The sequence below is a fragment of the Taeniopygia guttata genome, chromosome 18 (genome assembly GCF_048771995.1).
Source record: "Taeniopygia guttata chromosome 18, bTaeGut7.mat, whole genome shotgun sequence".
NCBI lineage: Eukaryota > Metazoa > Chordata > Aves > Passeriformes > Estrildidae > Taeniopygia > Taeniopygia guttata.
Window position 1 is genome coordinate 5,829,830 of NC_133043.1, and position 21,009 is coordinate 5,850,838.

A 21,009-nucleotide genomic window follows, 5' to 3' on the forward strand; every position below is an offset into this window, starting at 1 on the left:
ATCAGGGTGTGAGCAGGATCTGGTAACATGCAGCACCAAGAGCCTGAAGAGCACTCCCAGTCCCATCTCCCCAAAGCTCCTGCTGCTCTACACCATCACATCCCAGCACCTGCCTCCCTTCCAGCTGGGATTCTGTCAATACAGGCAAAGCTCTTCTGGGTGAACCAGTGAGACTCGCCCTTATTGGAAAACTCCAGTTAAAAAAGAAAATAATCCCAAAACCCCATACATTTAGATAATAATTTAATTTATCCAAAATCAAATAAAGAGCTAATAATTTACAGAAACCAAGACAAGTTCTTTGTGACAGATGAAAACAAAATCTGCCTGTTCAGGTGTGTCTTCACCAAGCACCTAAATTAACTTTCTCAAGCAAACCCTGTCCCTACCGAAGCCACCAGGATTTGCCCAGCTAAGGAGCAGATGAATGTCCAAAATTTGTGAACAGAAGAGTTCAAAGGTGCCCCCCAATGGCTCATTCACATGCAGCAATGCTACCATTGAATTAGCATTAGGAAATGCACAAGTACTTGCAACACTTTTCATCTTAAAATGCCATGCAAAATTTCAGTTTTTCATTAGTTAATTAGCTGATTCACACTTCTTGAGTCATAAAGTAAGCCAAAAGCCCACATTTTCCACCTTCAAGATGCATTAAGAGCAATGCAGACAGTTCCCACTGCAGGGCACACTGATCTCACACGGATTTTAAAGCACACGAGTACTTGTGACCCCCCTGTCACAGGAGAGATCTATCAAACTCAGTGGATATTTGATCCAGCCCCCACTTGCCTGACCAGGGTCTGGCCCAAGGAGCAGAACACACATGGAGGATTCCACCAAACACACGGAGCTTATCGAGTTTATCAGCCGAGGAATAAACAGGTCACGGCTGATTCCACGCTGATAAATCCCATATTGGTCACCAGCAGCTGCAAACACCACCCAGCTGGGACCCAGCCAAGACAGGGTTTTATTGGGATCCCAGGTTTTGAGAGGGCAAAAGGCCAATTGACTGGAGCAGCTACAGTTCAAATGGCTTCCTCTGCTGCGCTTTGGGTTAGCAGCTGCATGTCCTGAAGCCTCGACCTGTTCGATTTGGGAGCAGCTCCTCTCCCCACTGCTGGGCTGTGTCTGCCGTGGTGTTTCCTGCTCTCTAACCTGCCCAGCCCAAGATTTCCATCTGCTGTTCCCTACAGTGCCCCTACACTGCACTTAGAAATGATTTGGGAAACCAGCTAATAGTGCTACAGCACAGCACAGGTGGGATGGATGCCATCTCAGAGCTCCTGTGCAAAACAAACCCTGCATTCAGTGGGGCTCTCCCAGGATATGGCTTACTAAAAAGCAAGGCATGAAAAAAAGCAGCAAAATTACAAAAAAGAAAAGAACAGAGGGAAAAAAGAAATGGGAAAAAAAAAAAAAAAAAAAGAAAAGAAACACGACCTCCACACGTGCCAAGTGTCTCACTGACAGCTTCTGTTGGGAGCTCCTGAGCTGATTTCTGTCTAACGGCTCCACCATCCTGTTTTGTCAGTGCCATAAAAATAGTTCTTGTTTTGAGGGAGGAAGGGTGGTGAGAAGCACCATGCCAAGGAAGCACAGACAAATGGGCATTTCCTGCCTCACCTCCTGCCAGCTGGTGGGCACAAAGGAGCACAATCTTTGAGAGCTAAATCCTCTTCAAAAAAGCAGAAGAAAAACAGCAGAGAGGTGAATTATTGAGATTTTACTGACTGAGCTCCCTTTTCAGCTCTTGTTTGAAAATAAGATTTCCTATCAAAGTTCTCATGGAGTTAAAAATTTAAACATTGAGGCAATTTATTCAAATAAGCAATTAAGCCTTTCTCCTCTCTTCCCTCTGTTTTTCAGAGTAGGAAACTTTGCTTTTCTGACCCTACACCAGAAGAGAAAGTGAATTGGAATTCATTATTTCCCTGTCACACAAGCAGCCTGTGTGTCCCCAGCTGTGGTGTGAAAGCAGATCTGGGCCATTGTTCCGCAGCTGCCAGGAAGAAGGTGGGAGCTGGGGAGCATCCCCTCCTCCCCAGGGCTGCACCGAGGGCTCTGCTGCTCTCCAGGGCTTTGGATCCAGCCAGACCATGCCCACCCAGCCCCACACCCTCCCCTCCTGGAGCCTGGCTTCATTTCCATTACGTATTTATGATGCCATCTGCCCTGTCTCGCAACCACAGCTCCTGCTCAGCTCTTCTCAAATACCCAGGGAAATGGTCAAATAACCAAATTACCAGTTTGACACAGTGACAGATACTTGAATAGAGGTTTTGCTCATTTAGCTGATTTGCCATATGCAAGCGGGGCAATTTTCCTTTAAGCAGCATGGCCCACATCAAGAGTCATAACTGGAATGCAACAATTGCTTTTAGTGTCAAAGAACCACACTTATAAGAAATATTGCAGTGTAAATCAAAATCCCAAAGGATTACCACGCCAAAAACTGCAAATCGAGAACACAGGCTCTCTGCATTCATCTAAATTGGGAATTTTTTCATGTAAATCTGAGGCAATAAGAACTAAATTGCCAGTATAGGACATCCATCTGTATGTTTGTGCTGCTGCAGATGTATGAAGACATGAATCCACAGGGTGGACATGCCTCCAAATGCAAAAAACCCTGCAGTAAATCCTAATGCTCTGGATACTACAGCAGCCTGCTGCAGAGAATAGCAGGACAACCACACAGCTCAGGGTCAGTGAAGGTAAAAAGTAGTTAGTGCCCAGTCCCTGGAGCTAGTGCACATCAGAGATTGCACAAAAGTCACCAGATATGTGCCTTCTCCTACCATTTTGTTTTTAAACTGTGCAATCCAACCTTCTCTAAGGCTGGGAATGCTGGGCAAAATTGGAAATATAGTCTCCAAGTGCCCAGAATGTGTAAAATGGACTTGTGGGGCTTCATACAGCATTTTAAAAAATAATATAAATAGCTGAAGTGGCCTAAATACTCTTCAAACAGTTAAAAGTAGCATTTCCAAAAGTCACCTTAGAGTGACTACAGCTCCTGACAACTCATCCAGGCCTTGAGCTTCCAAGTCCCCATCTTGCTTTTGAAATTTTTTGAAAAGCCAAGAAAAAAGGGGCTGAGGAGGTGGCTGCAATCCTTGCACTTGAAAGGCACCAACGTGCCAGCCTCCCTGCAGATGGTTACTATGCTTGTCACAGCAATTATTCCAGGGATTAGGAGCACCAAGCAAGACAACAACTCCTCCAAACAGTTGTCCTTTGTCAGAGCTGTGTCCAGCTTGGCAGGAGGCGGGCGGGCGCTGGCGCCAGGCACCGCCGGGCCGGGCACGGCCACGAGGCTGCTCGCCACAAGCTGCACAGCTGGACACACGTGGGAACATCTGTGATGGCCACAGGACCCCAAAAATCTCCTATGCAGACCCACAGACACCTTGGGAAGCTCCCAGACAGGCTGTGAAAGTTTCCCGAGCCTTGCTGTTAACAAAATCTGCAGGGAGGCCACAATTTTTAAAAACAAGCATTTCCTTGGCATGAAAAAGAAGGACTGTTGAAAGAAGCAGAGAAAAGGTGGTGGGGTTTTTTTTAAGCAAAATTGAAAGTCAACAGACACGAAGCAAGGCTAAAAAGACATAGATAGCTGCCTATCTCCTCTGTGTCACTTTGCTGAGAGCTCTGCAGGACTCAAAGGAGCCCAAAAGCTGACATATTCCATGGTACAGCTGACATGAATAAAATCTGCAGAAGCAAAAAGATCCAAGCGAACCAGCTGTGCTTCCCAAGCCTGCCTTGTGCTGGATTCTGCTCAGAAGTCTCTCACTAAAGCTCCTGTTTTCACTAGGGTTAATGAGAATATATTCTTCTTTTCCACAAGCTTGATAAAAAGGCTGACATTATAAAAACTGATTTGTGGTCCACCAGCCAAAGCTAAAATGTAAATCCTAACAAAAAAGCATCCATGCAAACTGCAGGGTTCAAACAACACTGTGAAACTTCAGAGAACAAACAGAGTTCAGGACTGTGGCTGACACCTTCCTACCAAGACTCTCAGACAGCCTGGAGAGATTTTGGAGAGCTTTGTTTCTTCTATCTCTAAGTCTGTGTCATTTCTAAAACCTTTTTCAGACCCTGTAGGCCAATGCTAAAACCATATCAACTCTAGCTTGAATTTCACTAGAAAAGGTCTCCAGAAGAAATGTTCCCCTTTTTCCCTAGAGGTGTGGCAATGTTGGTGCTATCACAAAGTCTTTGGATTCTCAAAAGAAAAAAATATTGTTTTTCATAAACAAGCAGCATCTTTGCAAGAGGGGCAGAGCTAATTTGGGTTTGCTCTGATCCATGTAAGCTGTCCTGAGGCTTCATTAGATTCAGGATCAGATTCCTAGACACGAAGAAGAGATACAGAAAATGTGGCAAAGGAAGGAAATCGTTTTGCACCTACCCAGATTAAAGCAAAGCACATTTGCTCCCTTTCCTTGTGACAAAGAGGCTGAAATTCTCCCTAGCACTGCTCTGTTTTTTTATGCTCCTCCAAAACGTTAAGATAGAAACAAAAAAGTGGAAGATGGCACAACCCTTCCAGAACTCAGCCCAGCATGTGCTCAGAGTCTCCCTGGCTTCAATGGGGCTTGGCTGAGGCTTTTAAAATGTCAGTATTTTGTATTAAGCTCCCCTGGTAAAATACTGAGTTACAATGGATTTGGATTAACCCTGCCCTTACATGAAAGAAACCTCTCCACCCATAGTGGTGAAGACTGAGCTGAATTTAACTGAGCACATTGATCTCAAACTCATTTTGACTCATTCATGAGCCAGACTGCAACACATTCACTGAACCCACCATTGTTGGGATTTCTGAGCTTAAACTGGATTCAAGAACTTCAGGATAACACTGGAAAACTCTGAGCTAATTAATTTAAGCAACTCTTCTGAGAATGCTGATTCTTTTTATTTCCTCTCCTGGGTTCCCTGAGAGAGAACAGCAAACAGACATGAGCACAGCCATAAGAATCAACAAAAAACTTCAATACAGACCATAAATAGTTTGCAAAATCATTATTACACAGCAATCACCCGATGGAATGACACTATTTCTGAGCCAATTTCATTACTTTAAGAGATGCCATTTTTGCGGGATGGAGAAGATTTGACAATGGCTAACAGACAGGAAAGCTTACTGTAGCCTGCTGGAAAGTTTCTGGATGAGGTCCGCTTCTCTCCTTTTGAAACTGAACGGGACAATGTGATTACTACCCAGGGTTGCTTGTGTGTCACTTCAGCCAGGAAAAGTTGTGGAAATGACAGGAAAACATGGTGCTGTTATCACATGACACAATAATGTACAACACAATACTCAGCTAAGTCACACTGCCCACTGAGCACTCAGCAGCACAAATCACAGCCAGGTCTTTTTCTTCCAATTTCCACCTAAGCTACCTCCCCCTCCTTGGGGGCAAAGCTGCACCCGATGATTTCAACTTGTTTTAACAGATTAAGTCATAAGCAATTTGTTTTCTTACAGCAATGAGAATTGTTATTTCCAACTGTATTATTACTACAATTAGAAACATGCATTATTAACTTATTAGCCAAATACCTGTATGTTAGTGACATGCTACTTCCCTCGAGGCACATTGACCATCCCTGCTCTGATGTGCTAAGGCAGATCTTATTAACAACTTCTTTTCCCTTAAAAAAATTAAAAATCAAGCTTCCATCCTGAATCCACCAATCTAGGACTGGTGGTCTTGCCATTCATCAGATACCCTCTCCCAAATAAGTCTGAAGGAATTGAACAACTACATGCTTACTTATTCCCTCCAGAGCCCTACAACTGACAAGAGTTAATCACCACTCTGCACTGAGACTTCTCTAGGAACAAACTTGTATTCTGGATTTCAGAGTCCCTCAAGCTGTCCAGCTCTAGAAATCTTTCTCAACACGAGGACCTGTTATTTCAGAGCAGTTGGAGGAGCTTGGCTGAGATGGGCTTCTGCTAAGCTTTTTGTGGAGAACAAGCCCTGGATCCTTGCACCACTGACCACTGCAGCCACGGACACATGGCCAGCAAAGGAACCAGGGGCTCTGCTCAGCTCCTTGTAGGAACCACCTGAGAGGGGCAGATAAAGACCACTGCTAATTCAACTATAAGAAATGGTTTAGTTTCAAATACTCTAAAGAAGTGATTTTCTAATTTAAACTGCTCTAGGTAAAAAAAATACATCCCAAGTGTGGAAAAGTTCACCTTCTCTTTTGGAATTAAATAAAAAACATACAACCAAACAGTATCTCACAAACTTTGGACAGCATCACAGCCTGAAATAACCCAAAATTCACTGCCAAGAATGCACCTGGTCATGTATTTCTTTCTGTGGCAGACAAGGACAGATGGGAGACACAGAAAGCACCTGACTGCAAGACAGAGACTGCTTATTCAGAGATGCAGCTACTTCAGTGTGGTGACCAAAAGAGCTCGTAGCAAGACCAAGTAGACCAAATTTGAATTCTTTTTTAAATGTCCCTCCTCTAAAAGAAAAAGATTTGTGCAGACCAGGTGAAGATTCCCAGGCTCCAGTAGTGTGGTGAGATTTTCCATGCCGGGCTCCTCTGTGATGGCTGCTGGGACATGGTGTTCTCACTGAGCCTTCAGAGCCAAGAGCTGGTTTGCTGTAAGCTCTGCAAGGATGCTAACAGAAAACTAAGGGTGCTGTAAGGAGCTAAACCAATGTTCCTAGACAGCCACCTTTCTCCTTTTCACTGGTGTGAAATAACCACCTAGAATATCAGAGAGCAAAGAACACAAGCCCTGTGCTCCTCAGAGAGGACAACCACCTTCACACTGCCGGAGCAAGAGGTATCAGAAACAATCATTTCCAACTGATCCACACTTGTCTCTGCAAAAGCACCACTTATGCCAGGCATGAAGGATCATTTGCTCACCTGGATTTATTCCAAGCTCATCTTAGGAAGGAAGGAATTAAAACAGGCTCAACAAAGATGTCTGTTCAGCGTTGTCACAATCCACCGGAGACTGGCTTGGCCATTTAGATTTATGTTGGATGTTAGGAAAAAGTTCTTCTCCCAGAGGGTGGTGGGGCAACGAACATGCCAGGGAATGGATCACAGCCCCAAGGCTGCCAGAGCTCAAGGAACATTTGGACAACACTCCAAGCAGAGGGCAGGATTTTTGCAGAGTACAGGGTCAGAAGACTCAATGATCCTTGTGAGTCCTTTCCAACTTTTTTCAGTTTATATTATGATTTTATGATTTGCTCTCTTTTAACTGAAGTTTCCCAAAATGGAAAGGTGTTTGTGGTATGAGGCAAGAACATCCATCTGATATTGAAGATGTCTGTAGTTTTCACAGACACAATACACAGCAAACCCAGGTAATTTAAGTCCCTTTCATGAGCCTGCTCCCCAAACAAGCAGAACAGCAAAACCAGTTCAGTCCCACAGGCCAATCCCCATCTCCATCACATCCATCCTGTGCACCACAAGATGCTTTCCATGACCACTCTGTTCAACAGCTGGTTTTGCTGGGTGCGTTCTGTCCGTTCAGACCCAACATCCTCCATGGCACATGCTGGAAGTCACTCATTTGTGCAAAGAATGAGGACAGAAGTGGTCGACCAAGACCCGTGGGGTCAATGCAGTCTTTGAATCTGAAGACTCTTCTCTCTTTATTCTCCATTCCTCAATGTGTACAGAAGATAAAAGCAATGACTGATTCCTTCAGTTTGAGCCCACAAAGCAGAACAGTTGACTCACTTTTCCATAGCCAGGGGAAAACAAAAGACATTTTACTATGAGGTGGTGATTAAAGTCTGAAGAGATAAAGGATGTGCCCATCCTGCTCTGATGAAAAGTGGGATCCCAAGTACACAAAGCAGCAATGAGCAGAGTTGATTCCAAGAGCTGGTTTATAGGGGTTTCCTGCAGGAACTCAATTTTCCATCTGGAGTCAAAGGGTTGGAGTCCAATCAGATACGAACTGTGGTGGTCCATGCCTGACCCTCTCCGATTAACAGTGACACTGACAGCCCCTCAGGGCCAGAGCCCAGCTCCACCAGCTGCTCAACACAGCAGGGACACACAGGCACCAAGCTCAGCCCAAAGCATAAACCATGTTCTACTTTGCTACTTGTAAATAATTATTAAACAAGATATTTTTCCAGAGAATGGCTGGAGACCAAACCTGCGTGTACACACAAACATATTTATACACATGTATTCAGAGATGTTACACATGACATTCTGCTTCATCCCTTTTTCCTCTCCAAACACCAGCACGCTCTGCATAGGAAGCCAGCATGTATGCAGCTGTCCTGGGGGGTGGATGCAGCGCCTCGAAATAAAGGGAAGGGAAGAAGGGGAGAAAATTTTGCTTCTGGTAACACAACAGCATGAAGGGAAGAGCTGATACCAACCCTGAAATGCCTTGACCTACTTCCCCTGCTTTGAAACAAGCCACCAGGATGAAGGGGAGGACACGCCCTAATTGTTTTGGGAGGACACAGCTCACCAAAAGCCAGGCATGAGAAGGAAAGTCTACACTAAACTCCTACCCAAGGGAAACATCCCCAGCTTTGCTCTTCTGCCCAGACACTCCATGTCCCAGCAAGCAACACTGATGCAGATTTCATGTTCAGTGAAGTCAAGTTCAGTTTGAAAATGAACATTTCCAGCTCACTGCTCTACCTTTCTCATTTCCACTGACCCAGAATACTTCACCCCCCTCCACACCACTCAACCCAGAAGGAAAAAATCTGGTAGTCAACTCAAAACCACTACTCTGGAGTGACTTACCCCAGACACCACCTTAATGTCCCTGGAAAAGTGAGGACAACACTTAAAAATACCTTTACAGGTAACACAGCTCTGCCACTACCCCATCCCACCTTCTTCTGCCCAACATGCCATGGAGAAGAGCCCTGAGGAAGCAGCCCAAGCATCAGCCATCTCACCTAGAATTAGGAACTGCAGGATGTTCATGCCTTGCTATGTGAGACATCTGTGTCCCAGCTTGGTGGCCAAGGATGGCTGTGTTGCCACGAGGGCCCACAGGGACAGCACAGAAGCCTCCAGGCTCTCCCACCTTGGATACCCCAACACCTCTGGCACCACGGCTCCTCTGCCACTCCAGCACCCAGCTGCTGTTCTGGTCTGGGCAGGACAGGCCAGGTCTCTGTTTGGAAGGTGACTTGCCACCATCACCATCCTCTCACCCTTCATGACTCTTCCCACCAAGGAGGGGACAGGCCAACCCCCAGCCCTGGGTGCAGGTCCTGTTATGCATCACAACCAGAGGGTTGAGGCTGCAAGGTCCAAATTCTGGCCCCAGATGAGCAGCTCTGACCATGGCTGTGTGCACAAGAACCCGGACAGCAGCTCCCAACCATGCCCAGATGGGACAGCTAACACAGAGCTACCTGTGCATCACACACCAGAGATCCCTGCTGAACTCTCTATCACAAGCTTCTGGCCTAGCCTCTACCTCTTCCAATGTCCCAGCTTCCCATCCACAGGATGAGGAGTGCAGAGATTTGTGCAACAATTTATAATTGCACAGCTCAGTCACTCAGCACCCTTGAAGCATTTGGAACCCATGGGAGTCAGGTCATTCCATAACATCAGGCTGGATTTGATTTAGCCACCCAAGGGTGGCTCACCAGTTTCCAGAAGTTCTGAGGAGCCCAGGTCCCTGCAGAGTGACAGGAATGCAGGTGCTCAGCACCCTTAAAAAATTCATGTGAGTTAGCTGAATGGAGATACACAAGGTCCAAATTTTAATTCCAGACATAGAAGGTCTAAAGTCAGAAGCAGAGTGCTGGGATATAAAACCCTCACAGAAAGAAGAGGACAGTCCTGCCAGGGCAGTGAAGCTCCAAGGGATGTGGAAGCTGCTAGAAAAGTTTAATTTGGAAGCTGCAGACAGCAAAAAGCTCCTTTGCAGAGAGGATATACACTTAAGAAATACCAAAAACTTAGAAAGTTAAAAAATAAAGAATAAAACAGATCTTCAAGCAGCACATTCAGTGAAAATCTCACACTGACTCTGGCAGAACCTTCTCTGAAGCAGTGACCTACTAAGGCCAGAGATACTCAAGTGTGTTACAGACCACATAAACTCTGTCATGCAGAGATCACTGGCCAAATGAATTTGTAAAATCTTGGAAGGAAGGTTAAATACAAGGCAAAATACATTAATTTGCAAAAAATGCTCCTGAAAAAATGACAGAAGAAACATTGTTCCAGCACTGAACCGACAGTGATGTCTGTATGAGAAGTGAACGCCTGGTTACCACAGGCTTCCTCAGACACTGAGATGTCTCTGCTGAGGCCTTGGAGGCTGCATTTTACTTGTGCTGACTTGAAAATACAAGTGATTACATCCACATTCTGCAACTTTCAGGAAACAAGACAGAATCAGCTACAGAAAAAAAATTCAAATTCTTGGTACCTTTGACTCTGAATTCTGCCTCCAAGGCTTCCAGGCAGCACTCCCTGCCACAGGAAGGTATCACACAGCAGAAAGGTAACAGAAATCAGTAATAATAAAGATGTGAAGTGATAATTACAGAAATTAAGAAGAGACAAATATTTAAAGGAAAATTCACACCAGTAGTAGGGAGCATGCCAGTTTAGGATATTCCCCTTTGGGGTTTAGGTTTTGGGATTTGTTTTTTGTTTCCATTTTTTTTTTTTTTTTTTTTTTTTTTATGGTAGGAATTCTCTCAGGTTACTTCCTAAAAAATTCCACCAGCTGCAGGCTATGCAGCTACAGAGCCTGACCCCACATGCCAGAAGGGTATGGGAAAGCCTAAGAGGATATTAAAAGAGCAACAGACACCTCAGAGAGGCTTTGGAACAACCAGAAAAAAACCTTTCCAGGAATAACAGTCCCTGAAGTATACCAAAAAAAAAAGGAAGCAGCACAGTCTGATGTGCAACTGGACCTCCACTGGTTTTTGAGGAATCCAGTGGAACATCCAACACACTCTTGGGGCAGCTCTCTGCAAAGTGTGTGACTCTCCCAGGTGTCACAAGGAGAAGCTCCACGCAGGGCAGCTCTGGAATGCTTTAGTCCCAATAAATCCATGAAGCCACTCACAAGCTATAAGGAGACTGTGGAGTTCAACTGGACACCAGACACTTCAAACATGAAATTTGTACAGTAAGAGAGATTAGTTCATTTTGTCACCTTTTCAGGTGAACCTGCAATGCTCTGGTAATCAGGTTCTCAAGAGATGGTAACTCAGAGTCAAGAGACTTCCCAGCCAGAACACTCAGGAAGCAGCATGCTGTCAACCATGTGCCAAACAGCATTCTCTGTGTTTGCCCATTTCCTAGCAGGTCGATCTAAATCCTCAACATCCAGGTATCACTGCACAAGAACACAAAGCTTTCCAGACAACCAAAAATCCCATCTACAACCAAATGGTTTCCATCTTGGTTTCAAGAGCAATGGGCAGCACAGCCCAGCCAGAAATCCTGCCATGCACAACCACAGTCACACCTCACCACATCACTCCTGTTAGTGTGATCTGAATTTCCTTTTAGCAAAGGCAACCAGCTGCAAGCAGCTCTGTAAAGCTTCCACATAGATAACGGAGTAATCTAATTTTATTTGTGACCTAAATCCTACTTGGACACAGGACAGATGAGGTAAAAGGTGGGATGCTTTCCAGTTGGTATAATGGGTTGGAATTTGAAGAGCTCACCCTAACCATGGTTTGTGTCCTCCAGCCTTTGCAATGTCTGCCGCAGGGAAAACAAAGTTAGCAGCTGTTAATCTGGTCTAAGTGACAAAGTCAGCCTGAACTCACAGGAGCTGTGGCCTAACCTGGCAAGTCTCCACAGCCTCGACTGCTCCCCAGCCTGCACACAGCCTCACTGACTGACCAGGCATCAGCCACCAGTAAAACTCTCATCTCTTCTCTATACTCCATCCTTCCACCAGTAAAACTCTTTACCTCTTCTCTAGACTGCATCCTTCCACCAGTAAAACTCTCATCTCTTCTCTAGACTGCATCCTTCCACCAGTAAAACTCTTACCTCTTCTTTAGACTCCATCCTTTCAAGTATGAATTATATTCCCCAACTACTGTCTGTAATTGAGGCTCTATTCTGTCTTACCCTGTACAGGTCACATGTAAGATTATGTTTACAACTGCTGGATGCCCTACACAGCAGGAAACATACCATGCCTAGATGAAAACCTCTTTGAACTTCTCGAGAAGATTTGATGGCAGCAGTTCCAGCTGAACCCAACAGGACACACCTCCTCCATCACGTGCAATCACAGAATTGGACCTTCCTTCCAAAGCCCTGCCTAGCTTTCTGCTGTTCAACACACCATCTCAGGCAGAAGCAACTGGACACCCCTGGATTGGTGGATCCAAACCACAGAACCCCAAATTTCATGTGAGAAATGAACCTCTCTGTATCTTCAGATCCACCCATCTGGACCGACAGGGCCTGTCCAGGACAATGCCCAGCAGTGTGGAGCCCATGCTCATTTTGGGAGGACACCCAGGCTGTTCAGCCCCACCAGGCTGAGAAGTGGCTTGGTGAACAGAAACACACTCTGCATCAGGAACTCGTCTGGGCGAGGAGGTCTGAAATATGCAGCTCAATTCCAAAGTCTAGAAAAGGTTTCTAGCCTACTGAGGAAAAAGTCATTCCAGCATCTCAGGGAAGAAGGCAGGAGATGGAGACACATCAGCTGCCAGACAAACACCTGACAGAAGCGTGCAATGAGAAGATGTCAGCACTCCTTTTGAGGAACAGCTATGGACACAAAGGACACAAGGACAACTTGCTGCATTCAAGCTCAGCCAACCTCACCACAGAGAAAGCAACCAAGCTAACAGCATCCATCTCTTCCAAACAGAAATGGCCACTACAGCTTGCAGCCTCCCAAGAAAGCTTTAGCACAGACACATCACCATGAATTCTGGCACATGAGCAGCTCTCACATCCAACCCAGAACATCTGCAAGCCTTCAGACCTAGTAACACCATCAACCAGCCCAGGATCCAACCCTGCCAACAACTGCAGCTCCCACAGAGAAAGAGCAGCACCTGTCTTGAACAGTGTTGACAATCACTTGCACAAACATGAAGCTTAAGATGTCATAGACTAACAACAAAAGCTCTTCTGTGCTAGACAGGAGCCACTGTGACTTCCAGAAGACAGAAATCTGCACAGATAAGCACAGAAAAACCAAAGCCCTATAGATGGCTGATAGTGGGGACTCGCTAGCTGAGACTAAATCCATTATTTAACACACTAACAAGGTCAGAGAAATGAAACAGCCCCAGAAGGTGCTTTGCAGAAAATCTTAACAAGAGTTTGATGATGTGATGAGACAGAAAAAGTGAATGTCTAAATGTGAGCCCTGTAACCAATAAAAATACTCTATTTCAGAGAGGAGAGAGAAGGAAAGAGGAGGACTTGCTGAACAGGTCACTCAGGATATTAAGAATAATCTAAAGTACTCTATAAAATTTCTCTATATTGCAATTACCATCAATAACTCATCAGAAACCCGTTCCTAACTTGATTAAAGCTTGTTTGAAAATCCCCAAAGCTGCCAGGAGCAGAGCCCAGCTGGGGAAGCAGAAAGCCCTGAGCTCCAGGAGAGAGGCAGTGACATGCAGAGCCAAGCAGGAGCAGCCTGTGACAGGGACACTCCAGAGAGCCCAGGCAGCAGAGAGGCTGCAGGTGCAGTTCCTGACATTTGACACTGACAAAACTCCTGAGACCTTAGAGAAGAAAAATGTGGGACATCTTTTGCATGCTTGCTGCATCTGCCACAGGGACGGGCTGCAGAGCAGCACTGGCCAGCTAGATTGGTGGATCTGAGGATACAAAGCTGATCTTTTTGGTGCAGATGTACCCTGGTGTTTACCAGAGTCAGGAATAACTCTGTGCCACACTTGCTCTCTGACTTTGGACAGGGATATCTTGGGGCTAAACTGGCTACAAAACTCACTGAGACCTAATCTCTGCATAACTCCCCTAACATCTCCCTGCTGCTAAAATAATAATCCTCAACCTTTGTCTGTTTTAGTGCTGAAAACAATTCTATCACATTTATGACTTTCACAAGTAACACAGAAACGAGAACTTCTAACAAAAAGTAATAAGTTGAATAAAAATATAGGAAAACAACAGTGAATCAGTCTAGATATTAATTATAGGTATATCTATCATTACTAGCTATAATACTGAATTCAATAAATTCTGGAAGGCATTTGCTCCAGTGTAAACCGAGAAGATCCCAATTTAACCTTTTTTTAATTCTGGAGAAAAAAATATTTTACAGTGACTCAAAACTGAGAGATTTAAACAACTGACAAATAACTGGACTAATAAAATTGCATTTAACTAACATTGGGTATTGGCTAATTAATTTCAAAGTTGTTCCACTAGTTGTGCCATTGGCTTTATACTCACATGTGTGGATTTTGGAAAGGAACTCCAGAAGTATTTAGAGTAAATCTTGCTGTGGACTTGAAAGGTGGATTTGCAAAATTTAACTTCAGCGCTTTGCGTTTACCTGGGAGACAATGAACATAAAGTGAACTTTTTGTCAGCACAAAATATTGAGAGCATCTGGAAATAAACAGAAAAAATAATGACATCTTGTAAGAAAAAGATTTTACATTTTACAACATTAGCAAATCACAGCTTATGTTAGGACACAGGGATGGTGACAGAGTCAGATCTCATACCAGGGTCTTCCCCAGCTCATTGCAAGGCTGCATCCAAAGCAAGGCATCCACAGCACCTCCTGTGACAGCTGGAGCACCTGGAACACCTGCCAGGGCTCCAGCAACCACCACCTCCAGCCCCAGGGCTGAGCATCCTCCATGCACACCCATGGGGCACAGAGGTCTGACCTGCCACACACAGCCTGGGGCATGGCTCTGAAGAGGGAAAGGGCACCTTGGGATGCTTTTCATAAGAACTCCCAGCACAGGATGGCTGTTGGGGTCCAGGGATTTCTTCTATTATCCTCTGAGTCTGCTTTGTTCACACACCTCAAACCTCAGCCTCTGTCCAGGACACTTCTGTTGTGTTGGAAGATTTTCCCTTTCTCACAGCAATGTTTATACAGCTCAGAAAAACATGGGAATTGATGTAATTCAAGACTAAAATTGACACAATTAACTACAAACCTTCATCAGAAAATCTCCCCACAGACTGCTCCTATTCTTACTATTTGTGAAATTTATACACCAAGTTTCTTCCTTTTTTATACTCAGGGACACTTTGTAACACACTTAAATATTGGTCTGTTGATTTCAGCCTCAGTAGGTTTCTAAGGATTGCTTCATCTGAAGTTGGATTTTCTACAAATCCAGCAAATACAGAAGCTTAGGCTGCCCCTGGGAAGCAAACAGGATAGTTTGTTTCTGCTCAGCTGATGAACAAGGAATGTAACCGGGAAAAAGGAACATCCTGAGAAATGCCAGGAATTTCCATCCAGCACAGATCACATGGAAATGTACTCTAAGTGAAACAACAGACTCAAATGAAGCAAAGGCTGAGGAGAGCCAAAGCAAACTGTGCTCCCCAGCAGCCTTCCACAGCTTCAGCTGTGGGCTCCAAACCTTGAATTTCATCCTGAAAAAGACTTTCTATTCCTTGCAGACACATCATTCCAACTGGAGGCAGAAGAGCCCCTGTGGATGCAGGAGTTTAGCTGTGATTTTGCTACACACAAGGTCATTACAGACCACCCTGCCTCACTACAACAAAGAGGGGTGGGAGTTATAGTGCCTCTGGAATTCACTAATGCCCACCACCACCAAGGCTGTGTGACCAAACTGCCCGAAAATGTGCTGCAGAAATATCCACCCTATATAAATTGTCTTTTAAAGGTTCTGCTAACTGAACACATAATTCTAATCATCGACCATTATAACATCTACTTCTCTGAGAACTTTTACAGTTAAGATTCTGGGAGAGAGAATGATCAAAATTAACTCTGAAATAGGTAACTTTTTCACAAATTCAGGTAATCCTTAACACCAGACCTGAAATTATGAAGTTTCTTGACTTATGGTCTTCCCAATTGTGACCACTGGGTTTGTTCAGCTGTATGTTAATGGCTATACCAAGTCCAGACCATATTTGAAACCAGGATGGCCTGGACTTCAGCTGAGCAGAAGCGGTACTACTTTATGCTTTGAGGGAATCTAAGAAGGTTTATATCCTATGTTAGGCTCCTCTCCAAGAAGAAAAAAGACAGCCAAAAATAGCTTTCTGGTTGTAAATAAGTTAATCTACCCATAAGGGTAGCAATCTTTATTGCAAATCATCCCAGCCTTAAAGAGGTAGTGGTGGTGGTGTCCTCAAAACAATTTTTGAAAGGATGTCATCATTCTACCACCAGGCCTGTGCATGGAACTGAGGTCCAGGAGTGATGCCCTGTGTCCCCAAATGCTCAGCCCTTGGCATTCCATAGATAACAGCCAAAACAGACTCTGGGAAAAGCACCTACACAACAGCCCCAGAAAAATCTGGGCTCACAGCAGCCCTTGTTCCTTGCTGCACTGGTGAATGGGTGCTAGGCCAAGGACGGAATTATTTATGTGCTGCTATCCGTCACCAGATTTAATCCAAGCACTTGGCTCTGCAGTTAAGTTCTCATCACTCTGAGGCCCCTTCACCACCACCACCACGGCCAACCAGCCTTCACAAAACAAGAAACAGCTGTCCAGCAGGTCACACGCAGGCCAAAAGTATTCCTCCAGAGTTAGATTGTGTACTACTATTTTTACTTCACCTAGGACATCTATGATTTACAGAATCCCAAATCATTCCAGTTGGAAAGAGCTCTAAGATCAGCGAGTCCAACCATCGCTCCAGCACCACCACCTTGTTCATCATCAAGCTATGGCCTCAAGCACCACATCCACACATTTTTACACTTCCAGGGATGGGACTCCACCACATCCCTGGGCAGCCCCTTCCAAAATGATTCCTAATATCCTAATATCTCCTGGCACACCTGAGGCCATTCCCTTTCCTCCTGTCTCTGTTCCCTGGGGGAAGAGCCCAACCCCTCTGGTTGTCCCCTCCTGTCAAGAGCTGTGCAGAGGCACAAGGTCCCCCCTGAGCCTCCTTTTTTTCAGGCTGAGCCCCTCTCCCAGCTCTCTCAGCCACTTCTGGAGCTCCAGATCCTTTCCCAGCTCCATTCCCTTCACTGGGCATGCCTCAGCCCCCCAAATTTTGTCTTGCCACGAGGGATTCAAGGTGCCTGAGCAGTGCCCAACACAGAGGGACTGTCACTCTCCTGCTCTTGCTGGACACACTGCGGCTGGTCCAAGATATCCTTGGCCATTTCTTCAAGCCTCTGAGTCACCTCCTGTTGGAGAAAGCAATTCCAACTTCTTCCTAGAATTTCCTCACCACCATTCCTGCATGTCACACCTGAAGAGCACTGCTTCCCATGTTGAGATTACACAGAACAAAATGCTCCCTTTTTAAGCAGTAAGATTTTCAAAACAGCAGTAATTTAATGGAATTTCCCAAGGTTTCTATCCTGCAAGGGTACAAACTGATCCCTGCAAAAATGTTTTCTGCTCTGTTCAACTCTGCAGGATCAACATCTTAATTGAGCAAGGTCAAGTGAGCACAGGTCGCAGTGTTCACGTGAGTCACAGTGCACAGGTAAATATTCTGTCTGGTCAGATGCTGAAGTCACTCTCTGATTGTGGAGCTATGATACACCAGGAATCAAATCTGCACTCTCTCTCTTTACTGTGACCAGGAAGAAAAGATACAAGCACAGAAACACAAACTGACAGCAAACAGCAGGAAGGAAAATCAATGGAACTGTAACGAACTGTGCAATCTTTCTACCTCTCCCTTGTAATATTAAAACACATCAACAAAAAGACAGAGGAAGTGGGTAAAAATGGATTATTTGCCTACATTTGGAAACAGAGCTCAATACCCAAGGTAATTTTCTTAATAGAAAACTATCAGCTCTGATTTCTTCCAAGGTAATTCCAAGCAAAGCTAGTGCAAACTCTAAGGTGAGACATGAAAAAAAAAGAACAAAAACAACACAGATCTCCACTCTTCCAACAGCTTTAAAAAGCCAAACTGCTGTATCTTGTCTGCTAACAAAATGCCTGCTTTGATGTAGAGACAGCAAGGAACATTTACCTGCGTTCAGAGCTGCAGCCCCGCAGTTGCTGACATCCTGAAAGCTCCCAGGATTTCCAGCTGGTTATTCCTGCTGCTGTTAGCACAGCTCTGCCTGCCCACAGACCCTTCCAACCTACCACCTTGCACTCCTACCTCCTTCCTTCCAGTCTTGCTCATGGATCTACTCCAACATCAGCACAACTAATTTGAGACTAAAGTAGGTTTCCAGTCTCACACTCAAGATAAATTATTTTTCAAGAAAAAAACTAGTCAAACTTTGAAACAAAACCTGAAGAACTTCAGCATATCATGCAGATCTATTTGAGAAGTCTGCATGAAAGAAGTTTGACTTACTAGTTTTAAGAGGTGCAACTATGGAAATTCAGTTTAAAGGGTACAAATATTTTCAGTGCATCTGCCTGTTCCTGACATTTTTAGCCCTTCAATGAAACCTTCAGCTTCATATAATCTGAGAGTGAGCATTCAAATCTGAAATGATGATTTTGCACTGCAGGAATAAGCTAAGCATGCTCATTTTTAGGAGTCACCTCATTAGTAAGAGGATTTAGCCATAATTCACCCACAGCCACAAATGTGCTTCCAACCAGGGAGTACAAACACCCAAGCCTAGAGCAGCCAGGACTCTGGAAGGATTACTGGCCACTACCTTCATGAACACACTCCATGGCAAAACAACCATACTAGACAATATTTTAGTGAGACATCTGCATGATTTGGGGCTGGGAGGTGGCTCACAGCTGCAGCAGCAGAGACCCACCTCTGTGACTGAGAATGCAGGATAAGGGCTACATCCCACAGCACTTCCAGCATCTATAAATACCTCCACCACAACGCCTGGTAAAGTAGGTTAAGCTTAGAGGGCAAGAAATTGCAATCGGATTAAGATTAGTTCCCTCAGACTGGAAACTCCCAGAAGCAAAACCTGAGAATGAAGTCTCTAGACTCTCCAAAACCCACTGGTAACCTTTAATATTATCCCTGATGCTACCCTGCTTGGAAACAGCATTTGTATAAATAGGGTTAAAGCTCCCTGCCAGAGCAGGGCACAGCACTAGGATGGAACAGCAGCTTCCAGCCCAAACTGGGATTCAGGCAATTTCTAGCTGGAGAGCAGCATTTAACACATGGCAAACCCAACACAGTCCAGTGCCAAGCCTGGTAAAACACTGCTGGAGAGAAGCTGCAGGGCTCAACTGTCCACACAGGAGGTGCTGCCAGACCAGGAGTCTGTGTCTGCTCTCACAGCAGCACTTTGCTTCACCCAAAATATTCCTGCAACCTGTGCCCAAGGCAGCCACGGCAAGACCCTGCAGAGCTGAGCTTGTCATGGAGCAGCTGTCAGGAACAAAGGGTGACAGTGCCCTGGGAAATTTATTGTAGAGCACCTGGAACCTCTCCTGGTGAACAACAACAATAAATTATGCAAAGGGCCATGCCCAGTACTTTTTCAATATGGAACAGCACAGTGACAATTATAAATCATCATGCCAGGCTGGCAAGAGCCCACCCAACTCAACCCAACACTTGATTGAAGCCCTCAGACTCGAAGTCAAGTTCAACAACACAAACCCAACCCAGCAGCTCAGCTATGTGCAGGCTGGCAGAAGAGACACAAACCTGTCACCTCTGCCTGGTGCTCTGCCACCACCTGCTCTCTCCCCTTGTCACACAGAACCTGCCCTGACACTTGCATTTGAGACACAACCTGAGTTTGCTGAATTTCCACCACTCTGTGCAGAGCAGCAGCAGCACAGATCTCCCCATGAGCACACAACAGGCCTGGGTGGACCAGATCCTCAGTGCCACAAGGGATGTACACAACCCAGCACCAGGGTTTGCCCAGCACACCTCCACCGTGGCCAGGGGTGCTGCTGCCATGTCACAGCTCTCCTCCCAGCACTTGAATTACTCTGCTTTCCAAGGAACTGGAGAGGGAAAAATGAAGGAAAATTCACATAACAAGGAATTTAAAAAAAAAAAGGCAAAAAACCTAAAAAAAGCTTACTTAAATGAACTTTGGTTCACTTTCAATACTTTGTTCAAACTTTTCCTCATGCTGAAATCCAGCAGAAACACCCATAGGCCAGTAATTTCTCAACACCAAAATAACTGAATGAACACTCAGGGGCTTTGTTAAACATCACAGCTCTGTGAACACCAGCTTTTTGGGCTGATGTTTTTCTTACCAAAAAAAAAAAATCTTATGCACTCATAAAAATTCCATCTTTGTACCGTCTTGTGAAACATTCAGTACAATTTAGCAATACCCTGTAGCAGGACAAGCTCAGGAAGGAACCCCTGATTCCCACTGCTGAGACATGTCAGGCATTGTCTAATGACTGATGTTTCCAACAGAATTTTCAGCTTTAATAGCTTGGCAGCACCAAACCCTCTTCAGAGAGACACATAGTGATGGCACTCTTGCCCAACATTGTCCCTGACGTGACAAAACACACAGAACGCCAGGAATGAGCTGTTGTGCTGGGACTGAAGGCAGCAGGTACCAAACCCCTTGCACAGCTCCACTGAAGGCTGGAGTCAACAGGGATTTGGGCACAGGGCTGCTGCCTTCAGCAGCTTGGCAGATTGACAGAGCTGCCTCCAGCTGCTGGCTGCTCTCAACAGCGTTGTGGATTTTTACTTATGTGGCAGAAACCTTCACTTTCTTGCTAGTGAAGATAATACTGAAGTGTGACAACAATTAAACTTCTTCCTGAAGGAAGAGCTGCACAGATGGACACAACAGCTCTGACTGCAAACCAACAGCCAAAGGATCTGCAGCAAGACACTTTTGCAGCAATGAACAACACACTGGCTTTGGAACATCAGCTGCTG

General features: G+C 45.1%; 1 protein-coding gene across 3 annotated transcripts in view; it reads right to left on the minus strand.

Moving 5' to 3' along the window:
- MAP2K4 (mitogen-activated protein kinase kinase 4) overlaps window positions 1-21,009 on the minus strand; it is a 61,282-nt gene that overhangs the window by 24,935 nt on the left and 15,338 nt on the right. The window contains exons 2-3 of one of the 3 annotated variants that reach the window (XM_030287162.4): window positions 14,446-14,548; window positions 5,160-5,255 (exon numbers count right to left, since the gene is read on the minus strand). The exons of 1 other annotated variant lie outside the window; for it this stretch is intronic. In XM_030287162.4, coding sequence (XP_030143022.1) covers window positions 5,160-5,255; window positions 14,446-14,548 — 199 coding nt within the window. The remainder of the gene's footprint in view (window positions 1-5,159; window positions 5,256-14,445; window positions 14,549-21,009) is intronic. One more of the 3 variants, XM_030287163.4, reaches the window with a different exon arrangement.